Source organism: Centroberyx affinis, unplaced genomic scaffold (genome assembly GCF_046629955.1).
Source record: "Centroberyx affinis isolate AG114_WGS23_722 - 3 ecotype Tasmania unplaced genomic scaffold, CSIRO-AGI_Caff_v1 ptg000521l_1, whole genome shotgun sequence".
Classification (NCBI taxonomy): Eukaryota; Metazoa; Chordata; class Actinopteri; order Beryciformes; family Berycidae; genus Centroberyx; species Centroberyx affinis.
This window is the reverse complement of record NW_027279170.1, coordinates 102,501-129,867: the sequence shown is the minus strand read 5'-3', so window position 1 is coordinate 129,867 and position 27,367 is coordinate 102,501. Positions and strand designations below refer to the sequence as shown.

The 27,367-nt window shown below is 41.0% G+C and overlaps 4 protein-coding genes across 4 annotated transcripts in view; 1 reads left to right on the top strand and 3 right to left on the bottom strand.

The window, feature by feature from the left end:
• The window catches only part of sik2b (salt-inducible kinase 2b), a 39,503-nt gene extending 39,090 nt beyond the window's left edge, over positions 1-413 (bottom strand). The window contains 1 exon segment of the mRNA XM_071517777.1: positions 24-413. Coding sequence (XP_071373878.1) covers positions 24-161 — 138 coding nt within the window. The 5' untranslated portion in view covers positions 162-413.
• A 1,097-nt stretch (positions 414-1,510) lies between these two features.
• laynb (layilin b) lies at positions 1,511-7,908 on the bottom strand. Its single transcript, XM_071517779.1, has 7 exons — positions 7,689-7,908; positions 6,259-6,565; positions 5,803-5,960; positions 4,971-5,015; positions 4,068-4,145; positions 3,783-3,900; positions 1,511-3,227 (listed from the first exon to the last, which is right to left on the bottom strand). Exons 1-7 carry the CDS (start codon positions 7,759-7,761, stop codon positions 2,894-2,896), a joined length of 1,113 nt encoding a protein of 370 aa, XP_071373880.1. The 5' UTR covers positions 7,762-7,908; the 3' UTR covers positions 1,511-2,893.
• A 6,707-nt stretch (positions 7,909-14,615) lies between these two features.
• LOC139642771 (zona pellucida-like domain-containing protein 1) lies at positions 14,616-19,911 on the top strand. The gene is made up of 10 exons (XM_071517783.1): positions 14,616-14,709; positions 15,326-15,552; positions 15,753-15,943; positions 18,119-18,191; positions 18,299-18,396; positions 18,543-18,626; positions 18,728-18,899; positions 19,362-19,461; positions 19,584-19,607; positions 19,754-19,911. Exons 1-10 carry the CDS (start codon positions 14,616-14,618, stop codon positions 19,909-19,911), a joined length of 1,221 nt encoding a protein of 406 aa, XP_071373884.1.
• Positions 19,912-20,824: 913 nt separating this feature from the next.
• Positions 20,825-22,062, bottom strand: LOC139642766 (apolipoprotein A-IV). The gene is made up of 3 exons (XM_071517776.1): positions 22,014-22,062; positions 21,806-21,905; positions 20,825-21,674 (listed from the first exon to the last, which is right to left on the bottom strand). Exons 1-3 carry the CDS (start codon positions 22,060-22,062, stop codon positions 20,825-20,827), a joined length of 999 nt encoding a protein of 332 aa, XP_071373877.1.
• Positions 22,063-27,367: the final 5,305 nt, after the last annotated feature.

Below are 27,367 nucleotides of genomic sequence, written 5' to 3'. Positions count from 1 at the left end.
ACTAACACCGACACCCGACTCACCTCGGTCTTGGTTATGCGGTGTCGGGCCAGCTTCACGACAGCGAAATTGCCCTTTCCTAAAGTGCGCTCGATGTCGTAGAAGCCCACTCGGACCGGACCCCGGATCAGCGGTTTTTGGAGACTGTCAGCCATGACCATGCTGTTCTAAATGGGGTTGTAGTGGAAGAGTAGGAGGTAGCCAGACGGACGGGGACAGGGCTCACAGGCTTGAGCAGCTACAGATAAAGAGGAAAGGAAAACAAACCGCCCGCCGCCGCTCGAAACGTGTCCATTAAAAATAGACAAAGTTGATTTCTGTGTCGCCCTGCCAGCTTGAACGTTAGTGTGGCGACACTGTCCTTCAGTGCGGCGATACGAAGCAGGCCATTTGCTAAGCCTGAGGGCTGTCACGCCACGTTCTCCAGTACAATAGAGCTATAATATTTCAGCCTGAGGTACCTCTATCAGCTAGAGAGCACACGAGTTGACTTGCAAGAGGCATCATGTTCTCTGGTTGACGTGCATTGACGTCAGAGCCATGGGGGTATTTGTACAGGGGGCGGGGCTCCGGAGCCGCTCCACACTTCAGTGCCAATTGGTTGCCAAGACAACCAGACCCACCTCTTACGTCAACCGGTAAAATTGCTATTCTGAAATCTGTTTGCTTGCCTGCCCTCCTTGATTGCAGGCATAGGTAACTTTGAAGTTTGGCCCCGCAGGTGTCCGCCCTGAGTCAAAAGTGCTGGGAAAAGGTCTTATTTTACTCATGCACAGAATTACCTATTAGCTTCATGGATGTATTAAACTAGATTAGCATGCACATTAGACACACTCATCCTAAAAAATGTGCTCTGCAAGAATATGGAAAAAGTAGTATTTCAACAAAGTGCATGTTGGGATAACATAATCTCACTAAAGTAGACAAAGAAAGTAAAGGATTTTTTTTTTTACATTCCACAATATGCTTGGTTCTAGTCCTAGGATCTAGAAAATTTCCCAATAGGCCCCTACTAGAAGAGCACTCGGAGAGCGCAGACCTCCGCCTGGCCTATAGTCCAGTCTTCAATGATATGCAAATGCGCAAGCGCAACCAATATTCGGATCCGCTCCAAAATTTAATGGGTTCTTCTTTGGCCCATGTTACCCCCCCCCCCCCCCCCCCCCTTTCCTTAATCCTGCTGACAAACAGACAAACAAACAAACAAACAAACGGCACCGAATACATAACCTCCTTGGCGGAGGTAATAATATAGTAAAGCCTCATGTCAAAGACATTTTATCTTCCCAAGACAGCTACACAACACCGCCATCTGTTGGCAAAAACCTGCAATTGAAACAACATTAGAAATTATCTTGTTTTTTCAAACGCTTTTATCAATAGGCCACACACAATGCACCCTATCTGTACTTTAGTATCATACATGTAATATTTGAGTTAAATTCCACACACACACACACACGCACCCCTCCACTCCCTACACTCACACTTAAATGCACCCGTATTACTGAGTAAGGAATGCAAGCACAATGTTTTGCAACCAAAATTTATTTGTAACCCCAAACCTTGTCATATTTGAAATATGATGCTCGTTCAGTTGTTCTTCTTAGCTCCTGCAGTGACAGTCTAAAACACAGAGAGCTGTGCAGCGCTAAGCGGGCAGGCAGGCCAGCGCACCAAAGGCCTCCACTGTCACGCATAGACTTCCTGAATGTAAGAGTTCCAGATGTGCTTTTGGCATTTCCTGTCTTACATCCTCCAAGAACACACTCACTCAGCCTCTCCTTACTGGGCTCGCTGCGCCTTTCCATGACACCAACCCACCGCCCACTCGGTATATTCTCTGAAATAACATGGGCATTTGTATTCAGTTCAGTACATCAGTGATCATTTTAAAGATTTACAAGACAGGGGACGTGCTTTTAAAAGCAACGCGCACTGCCGCATGAGCAGAACTGTGGTGAGTGAATCCGTGCCATATTCAAAACCGGACACTCCCAAGAAGTCTCTGTCCTTTCGTAACAGTGGGAGGGTCGAGTCTCTCACAGTCAGGTGGAGTCGGGAAAGCCTGCAGCTTTGAGGTTTACTGGGGTCACCGCTGTTCTGTCATCGATGTTTCCACGTAGACTGTCCTGTTCCCTGACATCAGCTTCCAAACAGGAAGCCTCGCACAGCGGTGACACCACGCTTTGTAGCTTTAGAGAAAGGGTCAGAGCGGACCCCGAATGAGAGACTTCCATGGCAGTAGAAAGCCAACAGGATCTGTTTGTCCTTGTGTCTCATAACATCTGGTGACGTGACTGTAAAAGGGCTGAGTGGTTCACTTCTTGTTTACAAGATGAGTAACCTTGCCCTGAGCTGTCAAAACCTGCAATTGTTCCTAGAAGAGTTAAATGTGCAATTCGCCATGCCAAATATAGTGCCACTGCTGCTCCACCAAACTCAACTGGCCTATGTATGCTTATTTGGGGCCAAATCCCTGGTGTTGTTGTGGAGTTGCATCGTGTCTCACAGGTGCTCATCAAAACTGGACAACAGGAAGATTACGATTCAAGTGGGATGGAATAAAAAGATACGTTCTAACAGTTTAAACATATTTTAATTGCTATACTTTAAGCATTAATATGACTTAGAGGCTTTCCAGACTTTCCAAGCTTCGGATGCTCAGGACACAACACTGAATCCACTCAGGAGATAGATCTATGTCCAAATAACCAAAGTCCAGGCTGAAACAAACATGGGTTTAGTATTCCTGCACCATACAATCCAACCAGCAGGGTATAGAGGAAGAAAAGGATGGAGAACACGGCGTTCTGCTATTCAGCTGGGTCGTATTAGTTAGCCAGTAAGATGGAGGCTGAGACTCACAGAGACCAGCTCGGCGTCAGCAGTATTATCCATAGATCTCATTTTCCACCCAACCAGTCTGACTGCGGCAGTGCCGGCTCTGTTCTCTGCAGGTCTCGTAGATGTCATTGGTCACAAAGCCACTCTCTCGCTCTGGGCATGACACATTCTCATAATCGTCACACTGGGCATCTGGGGAGGGAGCACACGGGTACGTTGTCTTGACGCCTGCTGGCATGCTGCTGCTGCTGCCCAGAGCCGTGTGATGAAGTTTGGAAATGTCACTGAAGGCGTAAGGTCCTTGTACGGTGCAAGGTGCTCCTGGTGTTGACATCCACGGCTCTGGGCCGCTGGGATAGCTCTCAGTTTCTGTCTTCCTCCTGAATATGAATGACATCACATTACATACATCATCAAAACATGTCCAGTAGGGAGACATACTGCCAATCAGTGATTCTTGACAACTGTGTCAAAACTTTCCTTACTGAGTAAAGTCTTGTTTTTGTTGGAAATGAAAAAACGACAATGATAAAGTTGTTGAAATGTTAAAACTTTGCATTCACAAAATTTACAAGCTACATGAAGTGAAAAAGTTAAAAACCATTTCTGTTTTAGGTGCTACGTGATGTTCCTAAACATAAAGTTTTCTAAGGACATGATAAGGATAAAACATTCATAACAAATTATTCACATAAGAAATTTTAGCTCAAAACAACCAAACCAAATTGTCAAGATTTACATAGAGCTTCTTCTGACAAAAAGGACATAATCTCCACTAAAATTGCTTCTCAGACTGACACTTGAATTAATCTGTATCCAGAAATCCACCTTAATAATCCACTAAAACAACCACATTGTTTTATATTTTGGAGTAGAATAAATAGCATGGTATTTCATCAAAACAGCACTGTTTTCTTTTAGTTTTTTGCCTTTACCTCTTAGCGACCTGTCTGTAGCAGAAGAACCCAGTGACTACAAACAGCAGCAGCAGCAGAGCGGGGATAGTTGCACAGAGGATGTAGGAAACATACAGGGTGTTGTCTGAGAGAGATACTGCAAAAGAAAACACATCACTTGGCATTACTTTACTTAATCGCGCCATTTGAATAATTGGGGTTCATGATTCTGTTATCACTTCACACATTCATTTTTATCACTTTCCCTGGGGACATATTAAGCCTGATTATCAAGCATAAAATGTGGATGACAGGTTTTCTTACCTGACGATTCAGGTAGTCCTATTTTTATCTTCTCATCGCTTTCTGTCGTTGGCAACAGGTTTGGCCTCAGCGATGGAACTGGGGAATTGAGAAATGAGATGAATATCATCAGATGAATATTATCAGAAACAATGTAACATGGCTGTTTGCTTTATAAATGGTAGAACCTTGAACCAGACATTTGAATTGATTGGTCTCACCAACAGAAATAATAATAACGTGGGAATATGAAAATATATCTCATAAATTTATAGATTTTGCATAATTGATGGAATTTACTTGATAGTGCTTACATACTTACTGATAATGATGCAAAAACAAGCATTTGAAGTCCAAATTTGACTTTACAAAGTATTTCAGGATTTATGTGAATACCTGTGTTGAATGTGTGTTTGAATATGCTTTCATCCAAATGTTTTTTAAGATTGAGGCTTTTGACCATTTTCCTGGCTACCTCTATCCCTAATGGATAAACAAGGCTCTATTCTATAAGGCAAACTACATCATATCATATAAACCACTAAAGGTTGCCTGCAAATAAAATCATATGATAGTGAATTATGAATGATTACGTTTGAAGAATGTACATGCTTTCTGCAATATGCTAAACGTACACATTTCACTATATAGTAGTGTTGTATAACATCCAGGGCCTTTATCGATTTTGACCACTAGAGGTCTTCCTACATATAGATGCAAGTGGAAAGAAAAGACATTGAGCGTCAGTGACAAAAAGAACAGTGATGCAATGGTTTCGTCTGCCTCTCCTTGGTCCAAGTATAAACAAATGACACATCCTCGAGACTACCTTGAGTCTGAATGTCAACCACTTGCTCACTATCTATATTCCACAGAAACATGATGCACACATCCAGGGACAGTATGTGATTGTCTCAGAAGTACCTGTGCGTACTGTGTTCCCGGCTTCAGTGAATGCTGGTACTTTTTCTGCAAATGACAGAGATAATAAGAGAGTAAGTTAATCTTATTCAGTCATTAAATCTTTATATATACAGTTCATTTTGTAAAAACAATGTAATTAAAGTGCTTCACAGAGTTAATAAAAAAACTTTAAATAAAATGGGCCATAACAGCAAGGATTTATACAATTATACATTCCTGAAACATACAAGAGAAAGATAAAATAAAAAACACAATAGAATCAAATAGAATAGGCGAAATTAACTAGCATAATTTTCAGAAGAGAGAGGTGCTCTAAGTCACACTCAAAATTAGGTTTTCAGCTTTTGTGTCGGCCATTATGAGTAAAAGAAGCTTCCTCAAAAGTCCCCAAAAAGACTACAAATAGATTAATATCAAAGGATCTGAGGGCTCTCATCCCTTAAAAACAGCTCAGACAGATATTGGGGGTCAAGAAAACTAATAAAATCTTTCTGGCCTTGATCAGAAATCTAGCTGCAGAAATTCAAAGTAGTCACAATACATTTTTCCATTTTGTGACACCAGAAAGCTGACTATTACAGTAGTCTAGTCTAAAAATAATAAAATATTGCATAGCTGTTCAGTGTTAGTTGTTGAAAGGAACGGCCATGCTTTAGTAAAGCTCTTGCGATAATAAAAAATCAACTTTCAACTTTCACTAAATGTCAGATTTTGTGCCATTAAAAATAAATGGATTCCTGAACAGAACAAAACCAAATGTGCTGAATGTTGACGAGTCCCAGCACAGAACAGCCAGGTACAACAGCAGCAGGTCTGTGATCCACTGGCTCACCTTCTGGGTATTTGCAGACATAGTTGTTCTTGGAGTTGCAGTTGTCATCATTCCACTGGAACAGGAAGTGGCCTTCTTCGTCGGGCGGTGCAGAGGGCTGGTGGTACAGAACCACACACATTTCACCACCGCAAGACGGCTCATCCCAGTGCCAGTTCCTACAGGGAAAGAGATGTAACACTTTAACACCTGATCAACTCTAAACAGGACCATTTACAGCAGTATATGCCTCGTTCCACTCTATAAGTCATAATGTCTCATTCCCACACAAGTGTCTGCCTTTAAAAGACATATTTTCCCATGATATTTCCCTTGATATATGTGTGGTTTATCCCTTGGGTTCCCTTATACCATCATTCATCACAGACACAACCAAGCCATTCTTACAGCATGTGCAACAAAGCAGTTTCACTTGCACACAGAGTATAAAACATTAGGAAACTTCAGAGTAAAGACCTGAACTTGGCCTTGCTTCCATCCAGCCAGTAGTACTGTGAAGGGCAGCCTGGGCTGGACACCCCCGGCCTGAAGCGCTGCGGACTGCGGCGGAGCCCGATCCAGAAATCTCCGTCTCCGGCCTGCAGCTGCTGTATGAACCTCTCTATCAGCCGTTGCTCGCTCTCTGTTTCGAGGCTGAGCAACTCGCCGCCATCCAACCTGCAGGCCTGCCGGGCGTCCTCAAAGGTCAGCCTCCGCCTGCTGTCCTGGATGTAGGACACCTTGTAGCATGGGCGCTCTGTCCCACGCCGGCAGATCCTTTGGCCTGGACAGAACAGTCAGCATTAACACATTAACACTAACACAAGTAGCCTATTGCAGATGGGGTTTTTTTTCAAAGACTTTATTGGGACCCAAAGGTGGGTGGCAGGAAGATTAAAAGCAACCACCAAGTTGTTCTGGATAAATTAGTCACCAGATTTTTTTGGTTAGGTTGTATTGCCAAAGCCCTCCCATTTCCCTGCAATGCAATGCGGGTGGAATAAACCATAGGGTGGAAGAATAGAAGCACAAACACATTTTTTTTTTGTAGATTTAAACAGACAAGTTTTGTTATATTGGTCTAATAGCTTGCAAAATAGCATTGGTCTGCTTTAATCATGGGGATGCTGTTATGTTGGGATTGCACAATGAATAGCCTATACTGACTGAATGATTATGGACTCCATATTAAGTTGCAACCTAACTGGCTTAGGCCACTGGTTGCACGTAATGCATCTGTTTTAAACATGCCAAATAATAAACTATCAAGAAATCAATCTCAGGTTTCTCATCTCTTTGTGTATTGTTGTTCATCATTTCCTTATCCCTTTCATTCTTACTAGCATATTGTGAAATATTGTAGATCTATAAATCCGAGCGTCTAACTAGAAGTCATGAATGCTATTATTATTAGCAGAAGTAGTGTTAAAGCTGTTACTATTATTAAAACAACTTTGCGACCTCCTTAATCAAAGTGATCTGAATTCCAAATAGTTCTGCTGTTGACGTTTTCAATTTTCCACATCATGTGCTGCTGTGCTGACTGCAGCTTGTTTATCACTTCAATACCTATAGGCAGTTTTAGGCTCCTATAGTGCAGGCCAATGATTTGTGTGTAACGGTAACAGCACACAGCAAAGTGCGCAACCTTATAGCAATAACGAAAAATGAAAATGAAATTCGCATATGACAACAAATGCATAGCTCAGTAAGAGCTGCATGTAAACTTATTCAATGCAAAACAAAACTTTCTTGGAGAAAAACAAACCTGTAAAAGTTTTATCTCGTAAATAGCCTAAAGCACATTGTGTCAAATTGTATCTCAGCGCATTTATGAACAGGCAGATTCATGAGTTCACGTCGTGGCTGTTGCCATTAGATAACGTTTCTGCGAAGGAAATCCTTACCATTTATTTTAGACGTGGATCCAGGGTGGAACAAAACGGCGATAACAGTGCCAAACAGCTTCATAAAATCCATCTCTACATGTTCACACTTGTGTTCTGGACGATTACTATGAAATCAAATATTAGCTACTACTTTGGTTTGGGGTGAAGAAGAACTTCTGGTTTTCGCCTGTGGCAGCCACGGACTAAAGATAGAGGGAGCAGAGCAGTCTGTCCAGTCAAAACTGGGTCGACTGGTGGAGGAATATGCATATGGCGTCTGGCTGAGGAAAAAAAAAACGAACTCATGAGAGAGATAGCCCACGATTCTTGCTTTGAAGAAGTTAAAATACTGTGCATTTCAATGGCTTTTATTCTTTGAACGTTAAATCAAACCATTAAGGTATGGAATTTGAAATTGTCTACTGATAGCGTGCCTCTGCACAATTAGCAAAATCACATTTCCCCATATAGTAATGCAATTTTATTGGGATGAATAGAGTTCTTTGTGCATATATGCATCATGTCCCCTGTACCGAAATAAAGACAGCCTGAGTATCTCTCATTCTTTCACCACACACACACACACACACACACACACACACACACACACACACAAACACAGGCGATTGAGTGCTGTCTGGGGAAAACAGCTCTGAGGAGAAAATGAAGCGAGAAAACAGAAACAGATACAAGGCTGACTTCAAAAAGTGAAATGATGCGTGTTAAAAGTTCAACAACAGCCTCACTCCGTTCTGTCAGTTTTTCCTCTCTTTGTCCACTTTAGCACGTATGTGCTGATCTGCTGTGATTCACTTATAGTTAGGTTTATTGGCCACATGACTGATGTGGCTGGTGAGCTATGGAAAACTGCAGTGGAGCTCTGAAAATGAAAATGTAGGGGTGTCCCACAGAAAACTACAAAGAAAAACAACAAAAAAGGAGCAAGATGAAAACAATGAAGACTAGCATTTGAAAGGAATCTGGTTACTTTGTGGACCACTTGTTCAAAACATGCATATGAAAACACTGTGTTAGATGCAAACAGGGACAATGAGAGACAAAACAGGCCGAGAGAGAGAGAGAGAGAGAGAGAGAGAGAGAGAGAGATTGCCCATGGAACAGGAAACCATTGTAGAAGAGGAAAGAGACTTTTTTTTCAGCGCCATATTTCCTGTTCATCTCTTTGGTTTGGTTTCCAGGCACTGCAACTGATTTCCCCTTCCTCCACAAAATGAAAATAGTCCAATCCAGTTCTTTGATTGTGAAAGTCAGTAACAGCCATATAGGCTACGCAACCAAAGTAGATTATTTTAATCTACTCCATCCAGCAAATTGTCAGACTGTAATTCTCCACAAGGACTGTGAGCCACTGCACAGATTCAGAGATGCTTATTGCATTTTCACATTTTAATCAAGCACATCCAAACGTAATGAGCTCTCAGTTCTTAGCTCGGCAAACAATATTGGATTTATTCACACAATGTACACAGTGATGGGTTGAATCTCTCCGGCAGAGATTTAACATTTTAATTCTTGGCTCCACACTTTAAGATGAGTATTTATGGACACAGACACACAAACACACACATTCACGACACAGTAGTCGGCCACAACCTCACCACGGCACACAGTATATCTTCCTCTTGTGTTGTATGATTACCAGCAGCACCCATCAACAGATGGATGACCCTGGAAGCAGAGTAATAAACACATGGGTCTCTCTGTGGAAGGGAGCTGACAGAGGCCAGACAATCCAGGCTGTATCTGTATGTGTGGCTCTGTTGTCCTGCTACCTGGCTGCAGGCCAGGGGCTCGCTGCAAGACTGTTGCTTATAATGGAATCCTGCTCTCTCTCTCTCTCTCTCTCTCTCTCTCTCTCTCTCTCTCTCTCTCTCTCTCTCTCTCTCTCTCGCTCTCTCTCAGAACAGTCAACTAAAAAGGATACAATTCTAACAACATCTAACAACAAAGTAAACAGTGGTAAACAAAGTAGTACAAAACAAAAGTAAACTCTCTCTCTCTCTCTCTCTCTCTCTCTCTCTCTCTCTCTCTCTCTCACACACACACTCTCTCTCTCTCCATCTCTCCCAAATTCTGGTAATCACAATATAGTATTAAAAGTGAACATTAAAAAAAGAAAAACAAACAAACATCTGCTCAAATGATTAAATATAGCCTACAAATGCATTATATACCCTGTAGTACTATGTTTATATGATGTAGTACATTCATGTGATAAGCTCTATGAATATTATAATATTCAATCTTAATACACTTAAACAATGCACAAATTACAATATTGCATACAGTATATTGCAGTACACATTAAGGCAGCTAAATGCAGGTAAAAGACTGTTTCTATGCATTCTGTCTTGTCTCTCCCTCCCTCTCCCTCTCTGTCTCTCTCTCTCTCCCTCCCTCCCCCCCTCTCTGTCTCATGTCTTGTTATTGGTGACACGAGTGTGTGCATCATGCGAGGGGTCTTGATGTTGGACTGTGCCTCTGGATGCTTCTCACGCTATGTCACGCAAACGCTGAGAAAATCACCTGGACCAATTGTAATTTGTCATGTTTGGGCCTTTTTAAGTCTCTACAGCTGCTTAGTGAGTTTATTTGATTATTTGGTGATGGAAACAACTTTTGTCATGTGATGAACCGGTATGAAAACAATTAAAACTGTGTGATACAAGCACTGTTGACCTTGTGGAGCTTTTTTCACATCTTCAGGGATGTTTAATGATGGGAAACAGATTTAGTGATTATGCATGCTCTACTGGAATGCACCATAGTAAATTGATGTAGCTGATTTATGCTTTATATATGTTTTGATGCTCACAACAGGACTTTTGTTCTGGGCCGTATAATACAGGTATTATTATGTTATGGATAATCACATGTACATTTGAAAAATGGTTTTAAGTTCCATGTCTGTTGATCAGACTCGGTATGTTCCTTGGGGCGGATGTTTTTATAGATGACCTCGTCTCCTCCAGAGTCAGGGCAGACTGTACCCAGGACAGCACAGTGTTTGCTATTTAAGCAACTTCATTTTTCATTCTTAGTTTTCCTCTGAATTATTTATACATACTTTCTCTTGTTTGTTAGAATGGGCATCCATTATCACTGTATTTTGGGGAGATTCAAATAAACATTAACTGTGACCTTGACATCTGTTTGTGAAGGGTAAAGATGTGCCTCTTGGCTTACACCCCTCAACACTGGTGAATCATGAGTCTATTAAATAAACAAAACACTTTGAACCTGTCTAGTTTTGGCCAGTAGAGGGCAGCAAAACACAGCTTCTTGGAATAAGGCATAGCAGGATTCAAAAACTCCCATTTTCTTACGTGCAACTCAGTTAATGTATTATAATAATAATAATAATAATAATAATAATAATAATAATAATAATGATAATAATAACAATATTATTAATAATACAATACAGACAAAAAACAACAACAACAACAACAACAAATATTACTACTACTACTACTACTACTAATCTTTTTTTTTATTACTAAGTTACAAAGTCCTTAACAGAGACAATTAAGTAAACCAGAGATAATACAATCCGACAAAGGCAGAGGGGGTAGAGAAATTAAATATAAAATAAAAGTCAAAAACAGAACAAAACAGAATTAAGAACAGAGCCAATACAGCAGAAAATAAATAAAAGCAATAAAAAACACAATAGGTGAGTGAAATAAAACAATTAGCAAAAGGTTTTTCTATCAAAGGTGTTAAGCAGGGATTTAAAAGATGACACAGACTCTGCAGGCTGCTCCAAAGCATCAGGTCTCTGACTGTGAAATCCTTCAGTTTTAAGCCTGGATCCAGTGACAGCTAAAAGGGCGCTGCAGGAGGATCTCAGGCTATGTTCAGGCTCATAAAGCAACAAAACGTCCAAGATGTAACTTGGGGCCAGACCTTGTAAGAGTATGATCTTAAAATCAATTCTAAACTTAACAGGGAGCTCAGTTCAGGGAAGCTAGAATGAGAGTAATATGGTCCCGTCTCACAGGCAGTCTGCAGTGTTTTGTACCTGCTGCAGACAGTTGAGAGAGCTCTTGCTTAGACAGGAGTAGAGGGAGTTACAGCAGTCAAGGTGTGATAAAATAAAGTCAGGGATAATCTGCAGATCAGCAAAGGAGAGGCAAGATCTGATTTTACAGATGTTTTTTTAGCTGTAGGAAACTAAAACTAAAAATGATGTCATTTAGCAGACGCTTTTGTCCAAAGCGACTTACAATAAGTGCATTTTGTCAACAGTAGTGAAACCAACGGTGCAACATGACTGAACAACCTTCTTTGGGTTGAGTCAAAGTCAAAGCTAAACTCTGAATCAAACACTACTCCCAGATTTCCAGCTGTGGGCTTAACAAAGTCTGAGAGGTTACAGAGACTAAAATTACACAAAAGCTGATTATGTATAAGATACCGCTGCAGCAGTATGTTTTGCTGCTACAGTACAAGAGAGAATCCAATTTGTAAATGATTACTACAGACATACATCTTACATCTATACACAACATGGATCATCGTTCATCCAGGCAACATAGACAATAACTCCTCTGTATCTGTGGAGTACTACAGGTGAGTATGTGCAGTTCTGATGTGAATGGGATAATTAGCTGGCTATATGATATGCTCCATACACGGGACGGGGGTTACCCATTCACACCCTGAGGGGTCATTAGCTGTACTAATAATCCCCTTTACTGTACACCTCCACAGAGCACGGTACCATCTCCCCACACACTTCCCAGCGTATCTCCTTTCTTCCCAAATTAAATCTGCATCCACCGCTGGGCCTTCTTGCTGTCGGTTTACCGGTGTGATTGGATGTCAGCTGCCATTGTTGCTTCTTGAGAAAGGAGCCAGTAAAGATGTACAGTAGCCATTATTGCAATATGCTGTCATGATAATCCTGACAGCCTGGCATGGACCTTGTCTAAATGTATGTTCACTTTATTCTCTCTACTGAAGATAATGCTTTATAGTTTCTTGGTTGCTCTTCTCTTTTCTTCTCTTCTCTTCTCTTCTCTCCTCTCCTCTCCTCTTCTCTTCTCTTCTCTTCTCTTCTCTTCTCTTCTCTTCTCTTCTCTTCTCTATTCTATTTCACATTAATAATATGTCTTCTGTCTTATGCTTATTATATTTTCATTATGCTCTTTTCCACTTTCTCAAAGCAACAAACCAACTTTTATCAGCAGTTAATCTCTGATCCTGACCGACCCTTACAAAGAGACAAACACATGTCCAGACATCTTTACAAAATCTGCAATTATTATCTCTGACTGACCCCTGCAGCCAGAAGGATTAAAGGAAACAGAGAATGTGATTAGAGTGCAGAAAAATGCCCATGTAGCTGTTTCCAAACGGGAGTCATGGGAGACACAGAGAGGCGGACTGGAGAGATTGTAAAAGAGTGACGCATCGGTAGATAGTGTAACAAATGTCTCCTCTCACCACAGGCGTTTTGGCGAAAACACTGATGCTCCTTTTCATTCTATATTTTTGTGGAACAATGGGGCTTCTCAGTTGAGCAGTAACAGTTGTGGCCTATAGCTATATAGACTACCTGCAAAACAACTCCTGGGACACAATAGAAGAGAGGTCTGACATGTAAGGGAAATTAACAATGGTTATTTCTGGTTGGCTGTGTACTTCGTAGCTTGTGGCGTGCGTGATCACGTTTCAAGCATTCATGGTGTTCCATTCTCAAGACACGAATCCACGATTGATGACTTTGAATCTCTACATAATGATATTCAGAGGAAACTTAATTTCTCCTTTTTGCGATTGAAGGGTTTGATAAAAGTTGCTAGATGCCACACAAAGGATAGGTTTTTGAATTTCAAAAGAGTTTGTAAGGTGTTATCAATTTAAAGAAAAATCACAGTTGGGGATTAGTAATAGAATATGAACGAAGATATAGAATACATATTTCTGTGGCATTTGATTGCTCTATGACATTTGGTCATTGATTTGTCAGGAACCTAAACAACCTGCAGTCTCTTAATTAAATGCATTGCGAGAGGTGAAAAATAAATGAGAAATGGATAAATTACTGTATATTCAAAGCCAATTATCATTTTTGAAATATTCAAAATGCACTCTGTTCATTGAAATGCAATAAGGATATCTAGAAATAAATGTTTAAAATATTTTAATGTTTAATGTGGTGGCACACACGAGTCAGCCCACAACAACAACAACTCTCTCCTCTATTCTCCAGAAATCCACTTTATTGGAGGGAAACCTGAAACAGTTGTGCAGATTAAATTGTGGGATCTATGTCAAAACCCACTGACACATTAATCTGTTGGGTGAGGATTTGATAGTGAACTATGCCAGGAGTTGCTGTTGTTTGAAACGAGACGACATGGTGGAAAAGATGGAGAAAGAGTATATGTGTATGTGTGTGTGTGTGTGTGTGTGTGTGTGTGTGTGTGTGTGTGTACATAGGGGTCTATAATTAGTTGGGGGGAGGGCTTGAGAGTCACACCTCCTTGGTTTTAGATGTCTTGAGGCTGTCTAACACTATAAAAGTCACATTCCACTACTAGATCAGTGACAGAAACACCTGCTCAGGTACCTGTAAACCAAGGTAGGAAGACCCAACTCAGCTCACATGCGTTACCATAGAATAATTATTTCTTTCCAATTGCTACAATTTTATATCAATGAATTGAAAAAAAAGGAAATGTCAACAGTTTCATTCAGCAACACAAAGCTAAATTTGCAACACAATTTGGTTGAAAAAAAATCTCATTATTTTCATTTTCTATTCATTTTTTTTTTTTATTAAATCATTATTTTTATCTTTTTGTCTCTGCTCTGACTATTTGTGGTTGTTTTGTGGAGGGTAAAAATGGTTATGTTATTATTTTTGTCTGAGTTTTCCCTCTCACACTACACAGGACTAAGCAGTCAGAGACCATGACTCTTTACCTGTGTCTCCCTCTGGTGGCTGTGCTCCTCCAGCCTGCTCTCTCTGTCTACAACTGCTCCTCCGACTTCCAGAGGATCCCAGGTAGGTGGAACATTACCTTCACAGAGCCACATCACTCATAGTTTTATATGAATGCACAAATCAGAGAAGGGTGAATATGCCATTTGCTGCTATAAATATGTTGGACTAATTATTCTTTCTTTTTGTAATTTCTTTTACATTTTAGAACAATAGAAAATACATCAACTATAAAACTATGAAATGAACTATGTACTATGAACTATGAAATAACACAAATGGAATTATGCAGTGACCAAAAAAGTGTTAAACAAATCAAAACTATCTTATATTTTAGCCATTCTTTGCCTTGATGGAAAGGCAAAGGCTTTGGAAAGAAATTCATACATAGGCATCAACTCCACTATTTATATTTGGCTAAAAAAAAACAAATTCCAAGCATTTAACCATGAACCTTTAGATCATTAGATAATGGAAAAACATAGTACATTCAGTCAGGTGTGTCCAAGCTTTTGACTGGTAGTGTATGTCTTTTTCTGCCTAATTCAGTCTTTCATATATGAAGCCTCTACAGCAGTAACTGTATCATAAAATCAGTTTTCACTATGATTCCAATGGAAACAAATTCTCACATTATTGAAACTTTTTTTTGTGCAATCATTTATCCCCCCCCCCCCAGACAACACAGACCTGATGGTTGACTGTGGCACCAGCATGATCACCCTGGAGATCAACCTGTGCACGGCGCAGTGGGCGGGCTTCGACCCCACCGGCCTGGCGCTGAACGGGGAGCACAACAAGACCGAGTGCCAAGGCTCCCTCGACACCAGCGTGGACCCTCCCATCATCCGCTACCAGCTCCCTGTTAACCACAGTCTGGAGAACCCCTGCCGCCAGTCCCTGCAGGTCAGATGGTGTCTTTTACAGTAGAAGGAAGACTGTGCTGTAGGAGAATGGCTGGATTATGTAAGAGGGAGATATTGCCGGATGAATGGGATTTGTTTTTGCTCCAACTGGGTGTTAGATGGACAACACTTTAGGCTTATTTGGCAACACATAGGAGAATGCCATGTAATGATCTGGTCTTCTTCCGTTGTCTTTCTTAGATTGTGGATGAGGTCCCAGACTCCTCGGGTCCCTTCAGCGCTTTCTCCAGTATCCAGTCAGTTATCATCACAGGGTACATTGACACTCCCAGCTCTGACCAGGGGGTGATCAGCTACTCCACAGACCTCTACTATCACTTTTCCTGCCGCTACCCACTGGAGTACCTGGTCAACAACACACAGATAGTGGCGTGAGTCATTTTCCATCTCTGGAGTCCCTAGTTTGTGCCTAAGGGATATTTCTTTTTTTTAATTTTTAACATCTGTTTATTGATTTTGAAAAGCGGTATAGAAATACAACAGAACAAACACACAAACTAACAACAAATGCCCAGGAAAAAAAAACTACGGAAAGAAGGAAAAACATTGACGGTAACACAAAAGAGAAAAGGTTACACATAATGTATCTCATAAGTTACAAGGTGTTGACATATAACACAGTTAACCTTTTAGACCATTAACCATTCACACCAATTTTTAAATCAGACTAACGACAGGTTGCCAGATTTTCTGAAAGAGTCCTTCTCTGTTTGACATACTGAATCTGATTTTCTAGATGTAATACATTTCCTAATTCCTTCGGCCACATATCAAATGTTGGGAACTTCTCAGATTTCCAGAATTGTAGTAGCAGTTTTCTGGCTAGCAGTGTGGATAGAGAGATGGCCTGCGCTTCATACCTATCCTTCACTCTACCTGGCTCAACCACCCCAAATAGCGCGGTTAGAGGGGCAGGGGGAAACTCCTTATTAAAAGCTTTGGCAAAAAAAATCGAATAAATGACCCCAAAAAGTTTGCAACCTATGACATTGTAAGAATTGGTGAGATAGAGTTCCTTGATCTTTTGAACATTTCACACAGAGGGGTGAAGTATCTTTGAATATTTTTGTAATCTAGTGGGAGAGAAGTGCAATCTATGCACCACTTTGAATTGTATCAAAGTATGCCTAGCATTTATTGAACTACTGTGAATATTTTCAATACAGGTTTCCCACACTTCATCTGTAATTTCAGTGCCCAATTCTTTCTGCCAGTCTTCCCTGAATGAATTTGACGATGGACTGTTTCGATTTTGTAGAATGTTGTAAAAATAAGACACAGCGCCTTTAGTATATGGTTTAATAGTCAAGAGACTATCTAAAGCAGCATGGTGTGGTTTCTGCTCGTACAGTGGGACATGAGCCCTTAAAAAGTGTCGCAATTGTAGAAAACGGAAGAAATGTGATGTCGGGAGCTGAAATGTCTGCTGCAGTTGCTGAAAAGAGGCGAGGTGATCATTAATATATAAATCTCTCAGAGAGATGATACCCTTCTCCCTCCAGGTTGTGAAGACCGGGTCCTCCAGCATCCAGGTCTAAATGCATGATTGGAGCATATAGTAGTGTCCAGGTATATTTTAGGGGCTTTCAATATTGATAACACCTGAGACCAAACTTTTAAGCAGTTATGGATTATGGGGTTATTCCCATATATGGCTTGTTTTAGTCTTTGTAGGACTGTTAAGGAGTGCTGGGAGACATGAGTGCTTGCAAGAAAGGTGCTCAATCTGTAGCCATGCAGGCATTTCTTCCAGGTTACTGCCAGGAGGGCAACCATGCCAGAAAGAGAAAATATTTATATAGGACAGCCAGATAGTACAATTTAAAGAGACCAAATCCACCTTCACTCCTACCTTTACTTAAATGCTTCCTGGAAATTCTGGGTACTTTACCAGACCAAATGAAAGATGAAACAACAGAGTCTAGCTTCTTGAAGTACGATTGAGGGATGTTCACTGGAATTGACTGAAAAATGTATATAAACCTAGGCAACATTACCATTTTTATGGCATCGATGCGTCCCACCATTGAGATAGGCAAGGTGTTCCAAAACTCTATGTTTTTCTCCAAATGTTTCATTGTCTTATCCCAATTATGTTCCAATAGCTGGCCCAGTTGTCTTGTAACTATAATACCCAAATGTACAAATTTATCTAAGACAATCTTAAATGGGATAGTCTTCAGGAATGCCTTGTCTACCAGTTGTGATAAAGGCATTAGTTCACTCTTTACCCAATTTATCCTATACCCTGAGAATGAGCCAAATTTGTTCATTAGATCCAGCAGGGGGGCAATAGAAGCTTCAGGATCCGAGATGAATAAAATGACATCATTGTCATAGGCCGAGAACTTATGTGAAGTACCCCCATGTGTTATTGGATGTAACTCTAAGGGATACAGTATTTCTGTGATCTCTATCTAAATAAGGTTATTACTTTTTCCACTGCCGTACAATTGCTGCTGTCACTGAAGCAATACATAATATTGAAATTCTCTTTATGTCTCTTTTTTCCTCTCTATTGCATCTCTCCCATAAACTCATGTTAGGTCCTCAGTCTCTGTGGCCACCAGTGATAATAATGGAACCTTCATTGATACACTAAAAATGAGTGTATATAATGTAAGTCAGCATTCAATAGCATATAATTTATAACTTAATATAACTCAATTTATAGCTATATCTCTTGACAATTTTTTTTTTTACTGTTTTATGTTTTATTTCCTCAGGACACTAACTATGGTCATCCATTAGTGCTACCTCCAACAGGACTTGAACTGCGAACTAGGGTCTATGTGGAGGTCAAGGCCATTAACCTCACAGGGAAGTAAGTAAAGCACATTTTAAAGACTCAACTTAATAAATACTCTACAAGCGAATTCATTTATCTGAATGCAAATATCGAAACAGAGCTCAGCACAATGTATTCCTATGACCAACAGTAACTCACTGGCTCATTGTCATTCTGTTCAGTTTCCATGTGTTGCTGGATCACTGCTTTGCAACTCCCAGTGCTTACAACATGAGCAACAGTGAGCAGCACAACTTCTTCACAGGGTATGACAGCCACCAACATCAATGTATATTTCCTTACATAGGGTGAAATAACAATACTTTTCATTCACCGATTATATCTAAACAATGCTGCTCTTCACTAGTTGTGCAGTGGACCCACGGACATCTGTGACAAGCAACGGCCTTTCCAAGATCGCCCAGTTTAACTTTGAGGCCTTCCGCTTCGTAGAGCACCGCAACCAGGACAAGTCCAGCATCTACCTGCATTGCATACTTAGACTGTGTGAGCCCACCAAGTGTCAAGAGCTGCTGAATGTAAGTTGAAAAGTCAAGGCCGATCCACTCTGCTTCAAGGATGTTAGGGACAACGATGGAAAGCTTGGTGGAGCAACTATCATAGGTGCACCATAAAAGAGGAAATGTTTATAGGGCAAAGATCTGGATAATGCAATGTATCACCACATATACTATAATAATAATTTCATAGTTTCATAATTACTGTATCTTATCAATTGATCATGAGTTCCTGTCCTCAGTCCTGATCAGGGTATTGTAAAATACCCATTAAATATGAACCTGTGACGACATAACAGTTGATACACTGAACTATATCTGAAAATCACAACTCATACCAGTAATAGAACTATATTGCTTGCAATAATAATAGCGTTACCACTGTTTTATAAAAGCCACTTAAGTCTGTGCTTTACAGTGATTTAAAACATTGTTAGACATGTAGATCAAACTAAACTGAACTGGATGTTTGTGTTTTTGCAGGCTTGTAGTAACAGAAGAAAAAGATCCTTGATTCCTTTTGGAGAGGAGGCCAGGGACTCTGCCACTGTTTCAGTAGGACCGCTCTACACTGCTACAGAAGGTTAGACCCACTTCACATCGACTTCCTCAGCTATTTCCAAGCATTATCATTTTAGTGAACCATTATAATGAATAAGACCGACTTTCACTGACTGTCTCTTTCTCTCTCATCTTCCCCAAAAGATAGACCCGCTGCAGCCGCCTATGGTGAGTTCAGTTTCATCACACTCATAAATCACCATGTACATTTTCATCTCTGTTAGAGGATATTCATTTATGATTTAAAGGACATAACACACAATATAACATAACATAACACAAAATATGCTCTCCATTTCCTGTGTGTGCATCAGCTGGTGGCGAGCCGTCGGGGAAGGAGGATGTGAACGTGACCGGCCTGGTGGTTGGCCTGGTGTTCGGATCGGCTGCTGCCGTCTTGTTGGTTCTAGGTGGCTGGTTCGTCTTTAAGAAATTCTACTGGGCCGGAGGACTACCTCATGCCTTTGACTAACAGATCAACTGACCAATCGTCAGAACCTCTTGACCTCATGCCATATAGTGAGATCATATAGGTCACATATGTGATAATGTGTCATGATTTAGATAGTCAAGACTCTATATTTACAGTTTTACCATGAAAAACAAGCAAATACTCTGTTATCTTTACAGCTTTTTGTATCTATATCTATAGCATCTGTATTCAGTATCAATATCATTATCGGTTATGAAGGAATAGTCAAACCTGAACTATGTAAGTACTTAAAGAATTGTGTAATTTTTATATTTTCTAAAGATATATGAAATATTAATTCGCTATGAGGTAAAAATGATGGCTCCATTTTTTTTTTTTAACTCTTTGTTAATTTCAGCTACTCTGAAAAGGCTGCCAGCCATTGACAGGAGTCTTAACAGTTCATAAATGGTTTGGGGTATGTAGGACAGCATCTGGATTATAATGCTTAAAACAGCTACTACATATTTATTATGCTTTTTTGAGTGGAACACATTATAATATGGAGTGAATAAACCTGCTGCTATGCTTTGTACAGATTTTGAATAAAACACAGAATAAAGTTTAAAACTAGGTGGGTGTTGAGCTCTGTTGTTGTTTCACGTCATGAAATTGATTTGAAGGAAAAAAAGGAGGCAAAGAAAGTCTTAAACTCTGTTTACTCACAACAAGCAGTGTCTATTTACAGATTACAGTAAAATAAATGTATACAGACCATCATCCAGGCACTCACACACAGAATGAAACAAAATGCATTCATAAATATATACACACTACTTACTTCACCGGTACAACGTCAAAGAGTAAGCTGGGCGATGACATAAGCAAATTCATGGACAATGATACAGCTCAAATGCACCATTTTAATGGGACATTAATGGAGTTTCAACATAATGAAATGTGCAGGTCTTTCTCACTGCACTGAATGCAGAATGTCCTGGATCAGGGCAGAGAGTTTGACTGAGAAGTCCTCCTGCAAAGAGCCACCCGGCTGTATGGAGGACGAAGGAGAAGACGGGCTGGAGGCTTCCTGGACCTCCATCTCTTCCTCCAGTCCCAGAAACAGCCTCTCTATCCGGGCCTGGAACACTTGGCTCTGCAGAGCTGCGCTTTGGCAGAACCGATCCATACTGGCCTTCACTTCAGCCTTGAGAGGCTGCGCGGTTATGAGCAGAGCAGCGAGCTCAGCTTTGAGAGCCCCCACCCTGCTCTGCACCTCCAGCCTCAATGAGCTCACTTCCTGTCCCAGCCTGGAGCTCATTTCCTGCCAGAGCCCTGGTTTGGCTCCCTCACTAGCACTGATCTCTTTCAGATGATCGATCACCCCAGAGGATTTAGTCTGGAAGTCGCTGATGATTTCAGCCAGCTTAGATCCGCTGTGTTCCAGGGTTTGGCTCATCCAGTGGAGGGCGTCCCGGTAGAGAGCTGGACTGGCCTCCGCCTGGGCCTCTGCCAGCTCCAGGCCCTGCAGATAGAGGCTCAGCTGGCTACACAGGTCCTGGGTGCTGCTGCTGAGCGAGCTCTGGAGCTGCTGGGTGAGGGGGGCCAGGCGCTCCCTCATGCTGGCCAGGGCGGAGCTGGGGTGGGCTGGGTATGGGGACAGCCTCTCCCGCAGCTCGGCCAGCTCTTGGCGCAGACGGGTGCGCAGGCGCTCCGACTCCACGTTGAGTTTGCGCCGCATCTCTTCCACCATGGGGTTTTTGTTGTGATCATCCTCCTGGGAGTAGAGGCCACTGCTGTCTACGTGGCTCTTGTAGGCATTACTGTGCAAAGAGAGAAAGGCAAGTCAGATTACATCTGTGCAATTCAAAGATTTTGTGTTGACATGTGTGTATGGATACAAAATTATTTACGGTGTTTACCCGATTTACAGAACTTGATTCAATAAACTTACTCCACATCCTTTGTGAGTTCTGCCTTGTCGTGAGCCTGGTTGAGCTTTGGATCGGCCCAGGCTGCCTCCCTGCTTGAGGTCCCGTGGTGTAGTGGGTACGCTACATACAAACAAACAAAACACATGTCAGCACCTCTTATGCAAAAGCTTATACACCTCCAATAAAGGATATTGAAAACCAGTTCAAAGGCTGAGGAGTATTCCATACCTGAGGTTGTCAAGAATGACAAGGCAAAGATCACTACTTTGAGATGCATGTTTGTCTTTCTGTGGAGTGACACGAGAGAAATGCATAAGAATTACACATCAGAATTTCCAAATTACTGTGTATGTTTCCATAAATTATCTGTAAGCTCTGTTTTGTAGACTGCAGCTGAGCCATTTCTTTCTCATTCCAAGACAGAAAGATCAATATGTGAGAGACTGGCTGGCCTTTACCTGTGGATCAGGGTCTGCAGAGTGACTTCTCCTCTCATCTGCCTTATAAAGGTCCTCGTTATCAGAGCGGCTGCCTATGTCAACAGTCAACACGTGGAGGGTCACACTGATAACAGATCAACACACCAACACAACATACACACTGTCTCACACACACACACACACACACACACACACAGAGGCCTAGCCAATAGCACCGGCGTCCACTGTTGAACGATCAGACAACTTACTAGCGTTCTTGCAACATTGATTGAAGGAAATGCTAATGATGTCATGTAAAATGAGGGTCAGTATGTACACACTGTTGTAAAATGGAGTCACTGTCCAGTCATTAGTGAATGAATGAAAGAAAAAAAACCAAAAAAACATATAGGACGTAACACACCAACTGAATCAATTGATGGAATCACTTCTAGTTTCTAGTTTCACTAATTCCAATGATAAATCTCAGTGTGTTGAAATTTGGTTTTAGCGTTTACCATTAACACAAAACCCTCCTAACCTGTGGAACGGCCTGCCAGAGGAAATTAGGATAGCAAAGTCAGTGTCTTCTTCTAAATCACTTCTTTGTTTCTCTTTTTTTAGTGTTGTATTGTTGCCCTTATTGTTTGTTATGTGCTGTGGTTCTCTCACTCTTTGTAAATCAGTTTGGAAAATCTGCTTTATTATGATTATTATGATTATTATGATTATTGCTACGATTGTTATTGTTATTGTTATCAATTCTAGATATGGAATGGCTGAAGCCAACTCTACAACTTTTGCCCTCCAAATACAAATCAATAAATAAAAATGAGGTAGGAGTTTATTGGAACTAAGAGGTTCAATAAGTTCACTTTGTATGCCCACAGTGAGATAAGAAGTTTGGCGTGATTCAGTTGTCGATCTTTGCAACGTCCATGGCCCACTTTGCTGGGAATGAGAATTAGATGAACATAAACATTGGGGAAGTTTGTTTAATCCAGATTCCCCACACAGTGTCTGCTGTGGTGCTTTAATCATTAATCACAAATTTTAGCAGAATTTATGTAGAATTAAATTTATCTAGAGTTGGACTGTTGCTTAATATGCAGACCTGTGCATTATGCTAATGCTTTTTTACAGACAAAACTGAAAAAACTGGGTGCATGTATGTGTACAGTGTGTGTGGGGCACATGTACAGTGACAGCACCTTTTGTTTTTGCATTCCACATTCCACTTGCATGTTGATACATGACCACCTGTCCATGATCACATGAACCTGTTTTGTAGTCGTCTATGCAGTGCGCAGGGCTTTGCCACTTGGAGCATGGACATGTGGGTGAAAGTTGAACCTTCTTCGGTTAGAAAATGAAAAAAAAAAAAAAACCTCTTTGGTTAGGTAAGTTACGAGTCGTCATTGAGGGTCATAGTCCATGGCTACCATGATGAAATATGTAGGTTATTCAAGGTACCCAAAGTCCATCATTTATTTCAATACAATAACAGGGTGAGACGAGGATGGCATTAGTTACATAAAGCAGCACTGCCAACTGCTTTCTGCACATATACAGTTGACTGTTGAACATAAAGCAAAGGTTAATACATACACAAACTACTCACAGAAGGGCTCGCACATACACACACACACAGGCATTCACACACACTCGCCCACGCATACAAGCAGGACTAACTTTTTTATTTATAGAGAACTTGACCTCAATTCTTGGTGATGTTTATTTATATTAATGTTTATTTGTTTTGTAATTTGTGCACAGTTTAATCAGAATACGCTGTACCTTATAAAAAGCTAGGGCAGGCCTGTTATCTCTTCATTTGAATAGGAAGCAAAGGGTAACAATCTGTACACAATCTTGCAAACCTTAACATCAAAGTTACTCTATCCAGGTCAAAGGTTTCCATGGCAGCAAAGAGAAAAGCATCAATTTTGTTTAACCTGTCTTTGTACCAAGAGAGATGTTATTTTATTTATATAGAAGTGCTTATGGAAAGTTTCTTTGGGTGTTACACTGAATCTGTGTTCTTTGACTATCAGGGTTAAGAACTGATTTTCAGAAGTAAGATATCAAATGCACTTCGACTTGCAGATAAAACAGACATTTATTGAAGCAAATGTGGTCTGTGCCACACAGACCTTGATCATACTGTTATTTCACAGTGCCAGACATTAAAACAAAAAAACCTAAAAAAAAATCAGTATCTGTTTGTATTTCTTCTGACTCAAATGATGCTCTTTTATAAGAGAAACTGGGAGATGCCATTGATTTGACAACATTTGACAAAAAGCAGAATATGTTACAGATTTTAGGTTAAACTGATACCTGAAACTGATATCTGACTTCTGAGAAGTGGGATGAATTCAATAACAGCTGTGCGGCCTGTGGAGTGCAGTAGAGTATTCTAAAGCAAAGTTGTGTTGAGGCGCGTTGGGAGCCAAATCATTAATCAGTTTCATGGTGGGATTGAGAAGAACAAATACAGTAATCTGACCAGGCAGCACCAGGTAGCCGTAGTGTCTCTCCTTCTTCCCTGCTGTCCTCCACTGTCACTGTCACCCTACCTCACAGGCCTCATAAATCATTCAGCAGGCCAGTGAAAGTTATGCCTACCGACTAGCCCACTACCTTGCAGCTCTATCTTACTAATGGACAGATCAGGTCAGGCATGCGACCTAGGACAGATAGGATAGGATAGGTAGACCGAGGGAGTGAGCTTGGTATATCATAGTGTCACCAAGTTAGTTAGCATTTCAATAACTACTTTTTCAGTTATGGCAAAAATGAGACAGTCAGCCAGGGCATTTTTTACTGATCCTGGGTGAGGCTAAGAATTAGAAAAACTGCTGCCGATTCTCTCCCTAAGTCTGGAATAGAGCTGGCTTACTCCTCCACCTGTCCTTTCCCGAGGCAGGTGTTGTTGGGCTAGGACAGAGAAACAATGCTAAAGCCATGGGGTCCCAAGTGGTTTGGGTGTCTGGGGTGGCTACGTACTTCTGCGCTCCTTTGTCTGGTTCATGGAAACAACTTCAGTCAACACATCCAGGAGAGGCCTCCCTGCCCTTCAGGTAGGCTGTCTACACTGTTTGGAATACAGCAAAATGAACTGGTATTTGCTCAGTACCAGAAGATCAATACTACATGACCTGCTTGTGTTGCATGCTTTTAGTCAGTCATGTCATTGATCTTTGTTTTGAGTTTCACAACGAACTGAACTGCATGCCACATAAAAAATATCAAGGGATCCCAGCAGCCAGACATAGAGATTGCAAGGTAAATGAGGGTAGAGCTCTGCTAATCAAAACTCAGTTTATGTCTTATAGGAAACATATTTTTTAATTCTAACAGGTTTCTACTGCCCGTTGGGGAGCTTCACTTCAGTCCCCTGTCCTAGGGGAACCTATGGACCAACTGCTGATGCTACAACCATAGACAGCTGTGTTAAGTGTCCTCCTCATCACTACTGTCCCAGACCAGGTCTGCCTGCCTCCCTGCCCTGTGGCCCCGGGGCCCAGCAGCCTCTGTCTGGGCAAGACACCTGCGTCTGTCTGGGAGAAGGACAGAGCTTCCAGGTGATACACTCCCAGTGTTTACACATGATAGCAGGACTAACCCAGTCATTCCTCCCGCTGAAATGAAAAATAACTTTTTCACCTTTTTAGCTTATTCTAACTATCATACCATACACCTATTTGACAATTTAAACACAAAAAAACACATTTTATTGTATTTTTATATAAAAATCAGAAACTCTTTAGAGGTGACTTCAATATCCATATCCTAGTTCACATCACATACATCACATGAAGGAAGCAAGATGCTCTCAAAATGTGGTTTCATTGTGACTTTAGGAGGATCCTTGTGCTCCTCACGTTCAGTCACTTTCAGTCACTTATACTCTGTATGCGTGACTGCACAGCTTCTCTCCACCATCTGTTTTTCATATCGACAACACCTCATCCTACTTGTCACCTGTCGCCTCTTTGTCCTACATGTTTCTCCTTTATTTACATAAATCCTAGGAAGATCTCTGACTTCTTGAGTCCAGGATTTTCTGTGTCACTCTTAAGTCCAAGGATACAGCGTGCACACTGGCATGGTCATCAGAATAGCTTTCTCACTGGCTTACAGAAACCTTAGACTAAACAATCTGTAGCTTCAAGCAGAAAGCGCTCTATATCAAGTTCCCTCACAGCAGGGTCTAATTTCCCGGTCTGTCGCTGGGTGGCTGGCTGTTGAGCCCTCCGCTCATCAGCTCATACTGAGGGGAAATGAGATTCTTTTCTCTGACTCTTGTCTGGATGTTGGTGTGAGATCTAATATTGAATGAATGAATGAATGAATGAATGAATGAATGAAGGAAGGAAGGAAGGAAGGAAGGAAGGAAGGAAGGAAGGAAGGAAGGAGGGAATAAACAAGCAAACTCACAACCATATAGATAGATAGATAGATAGATAGATAGATAGATTGATTGATTGATTGATTGATTGATTGATTGATTGATTGATTGACTGATTGATCGATTGATGAATTAATGGCAAATAAATAATGAATGTGTATGAGTCAGTCAATGAATAAATGGATTATCAAGTTAGGGTATTAAGTAACAAACTAGCCAACACATGAAAATGCGGCTTTTCATGTTTGTTCCACATTGTTTTCTTCCTAGATCAGCGATGGGCAGTGCCTCTGTGCTCTGGGGTATGAACCTACCAACAACGGAGATGTGTGTGTACACAGACTGTATGATGTCTGCAGGGACGGAAAAACACGTACACAGTATGGAGATTGTCTGGACAAACATCAGTGGACACTTCACTGTAGGCAACAGGTTAGACCTGGTGCAATCATACACATTAATGTGCACACTGAAAGTAGAGTAAAGGTGAACGCCATATTTTTCACAAAATGCCTCTTTTTTTTACTGTTTGTGGGGAACTCGTTCTGAAAATCTGTGTGTGTAGTGCTTCAAGGTTGTTGAAAGAGGAACAAGTTAATAGGAACAAAGTGTGAACTGTTTACAGATTAGATTGACAAAACCTAGGCCAACAGTTTCCCACCAGGCTGGTGACTACAACCTAGATGTCTTTGCCCTTTCCTCCCTGAAACCGACATTAGCTTACCAAGTACAAGCCTTTTGTCCAGTAT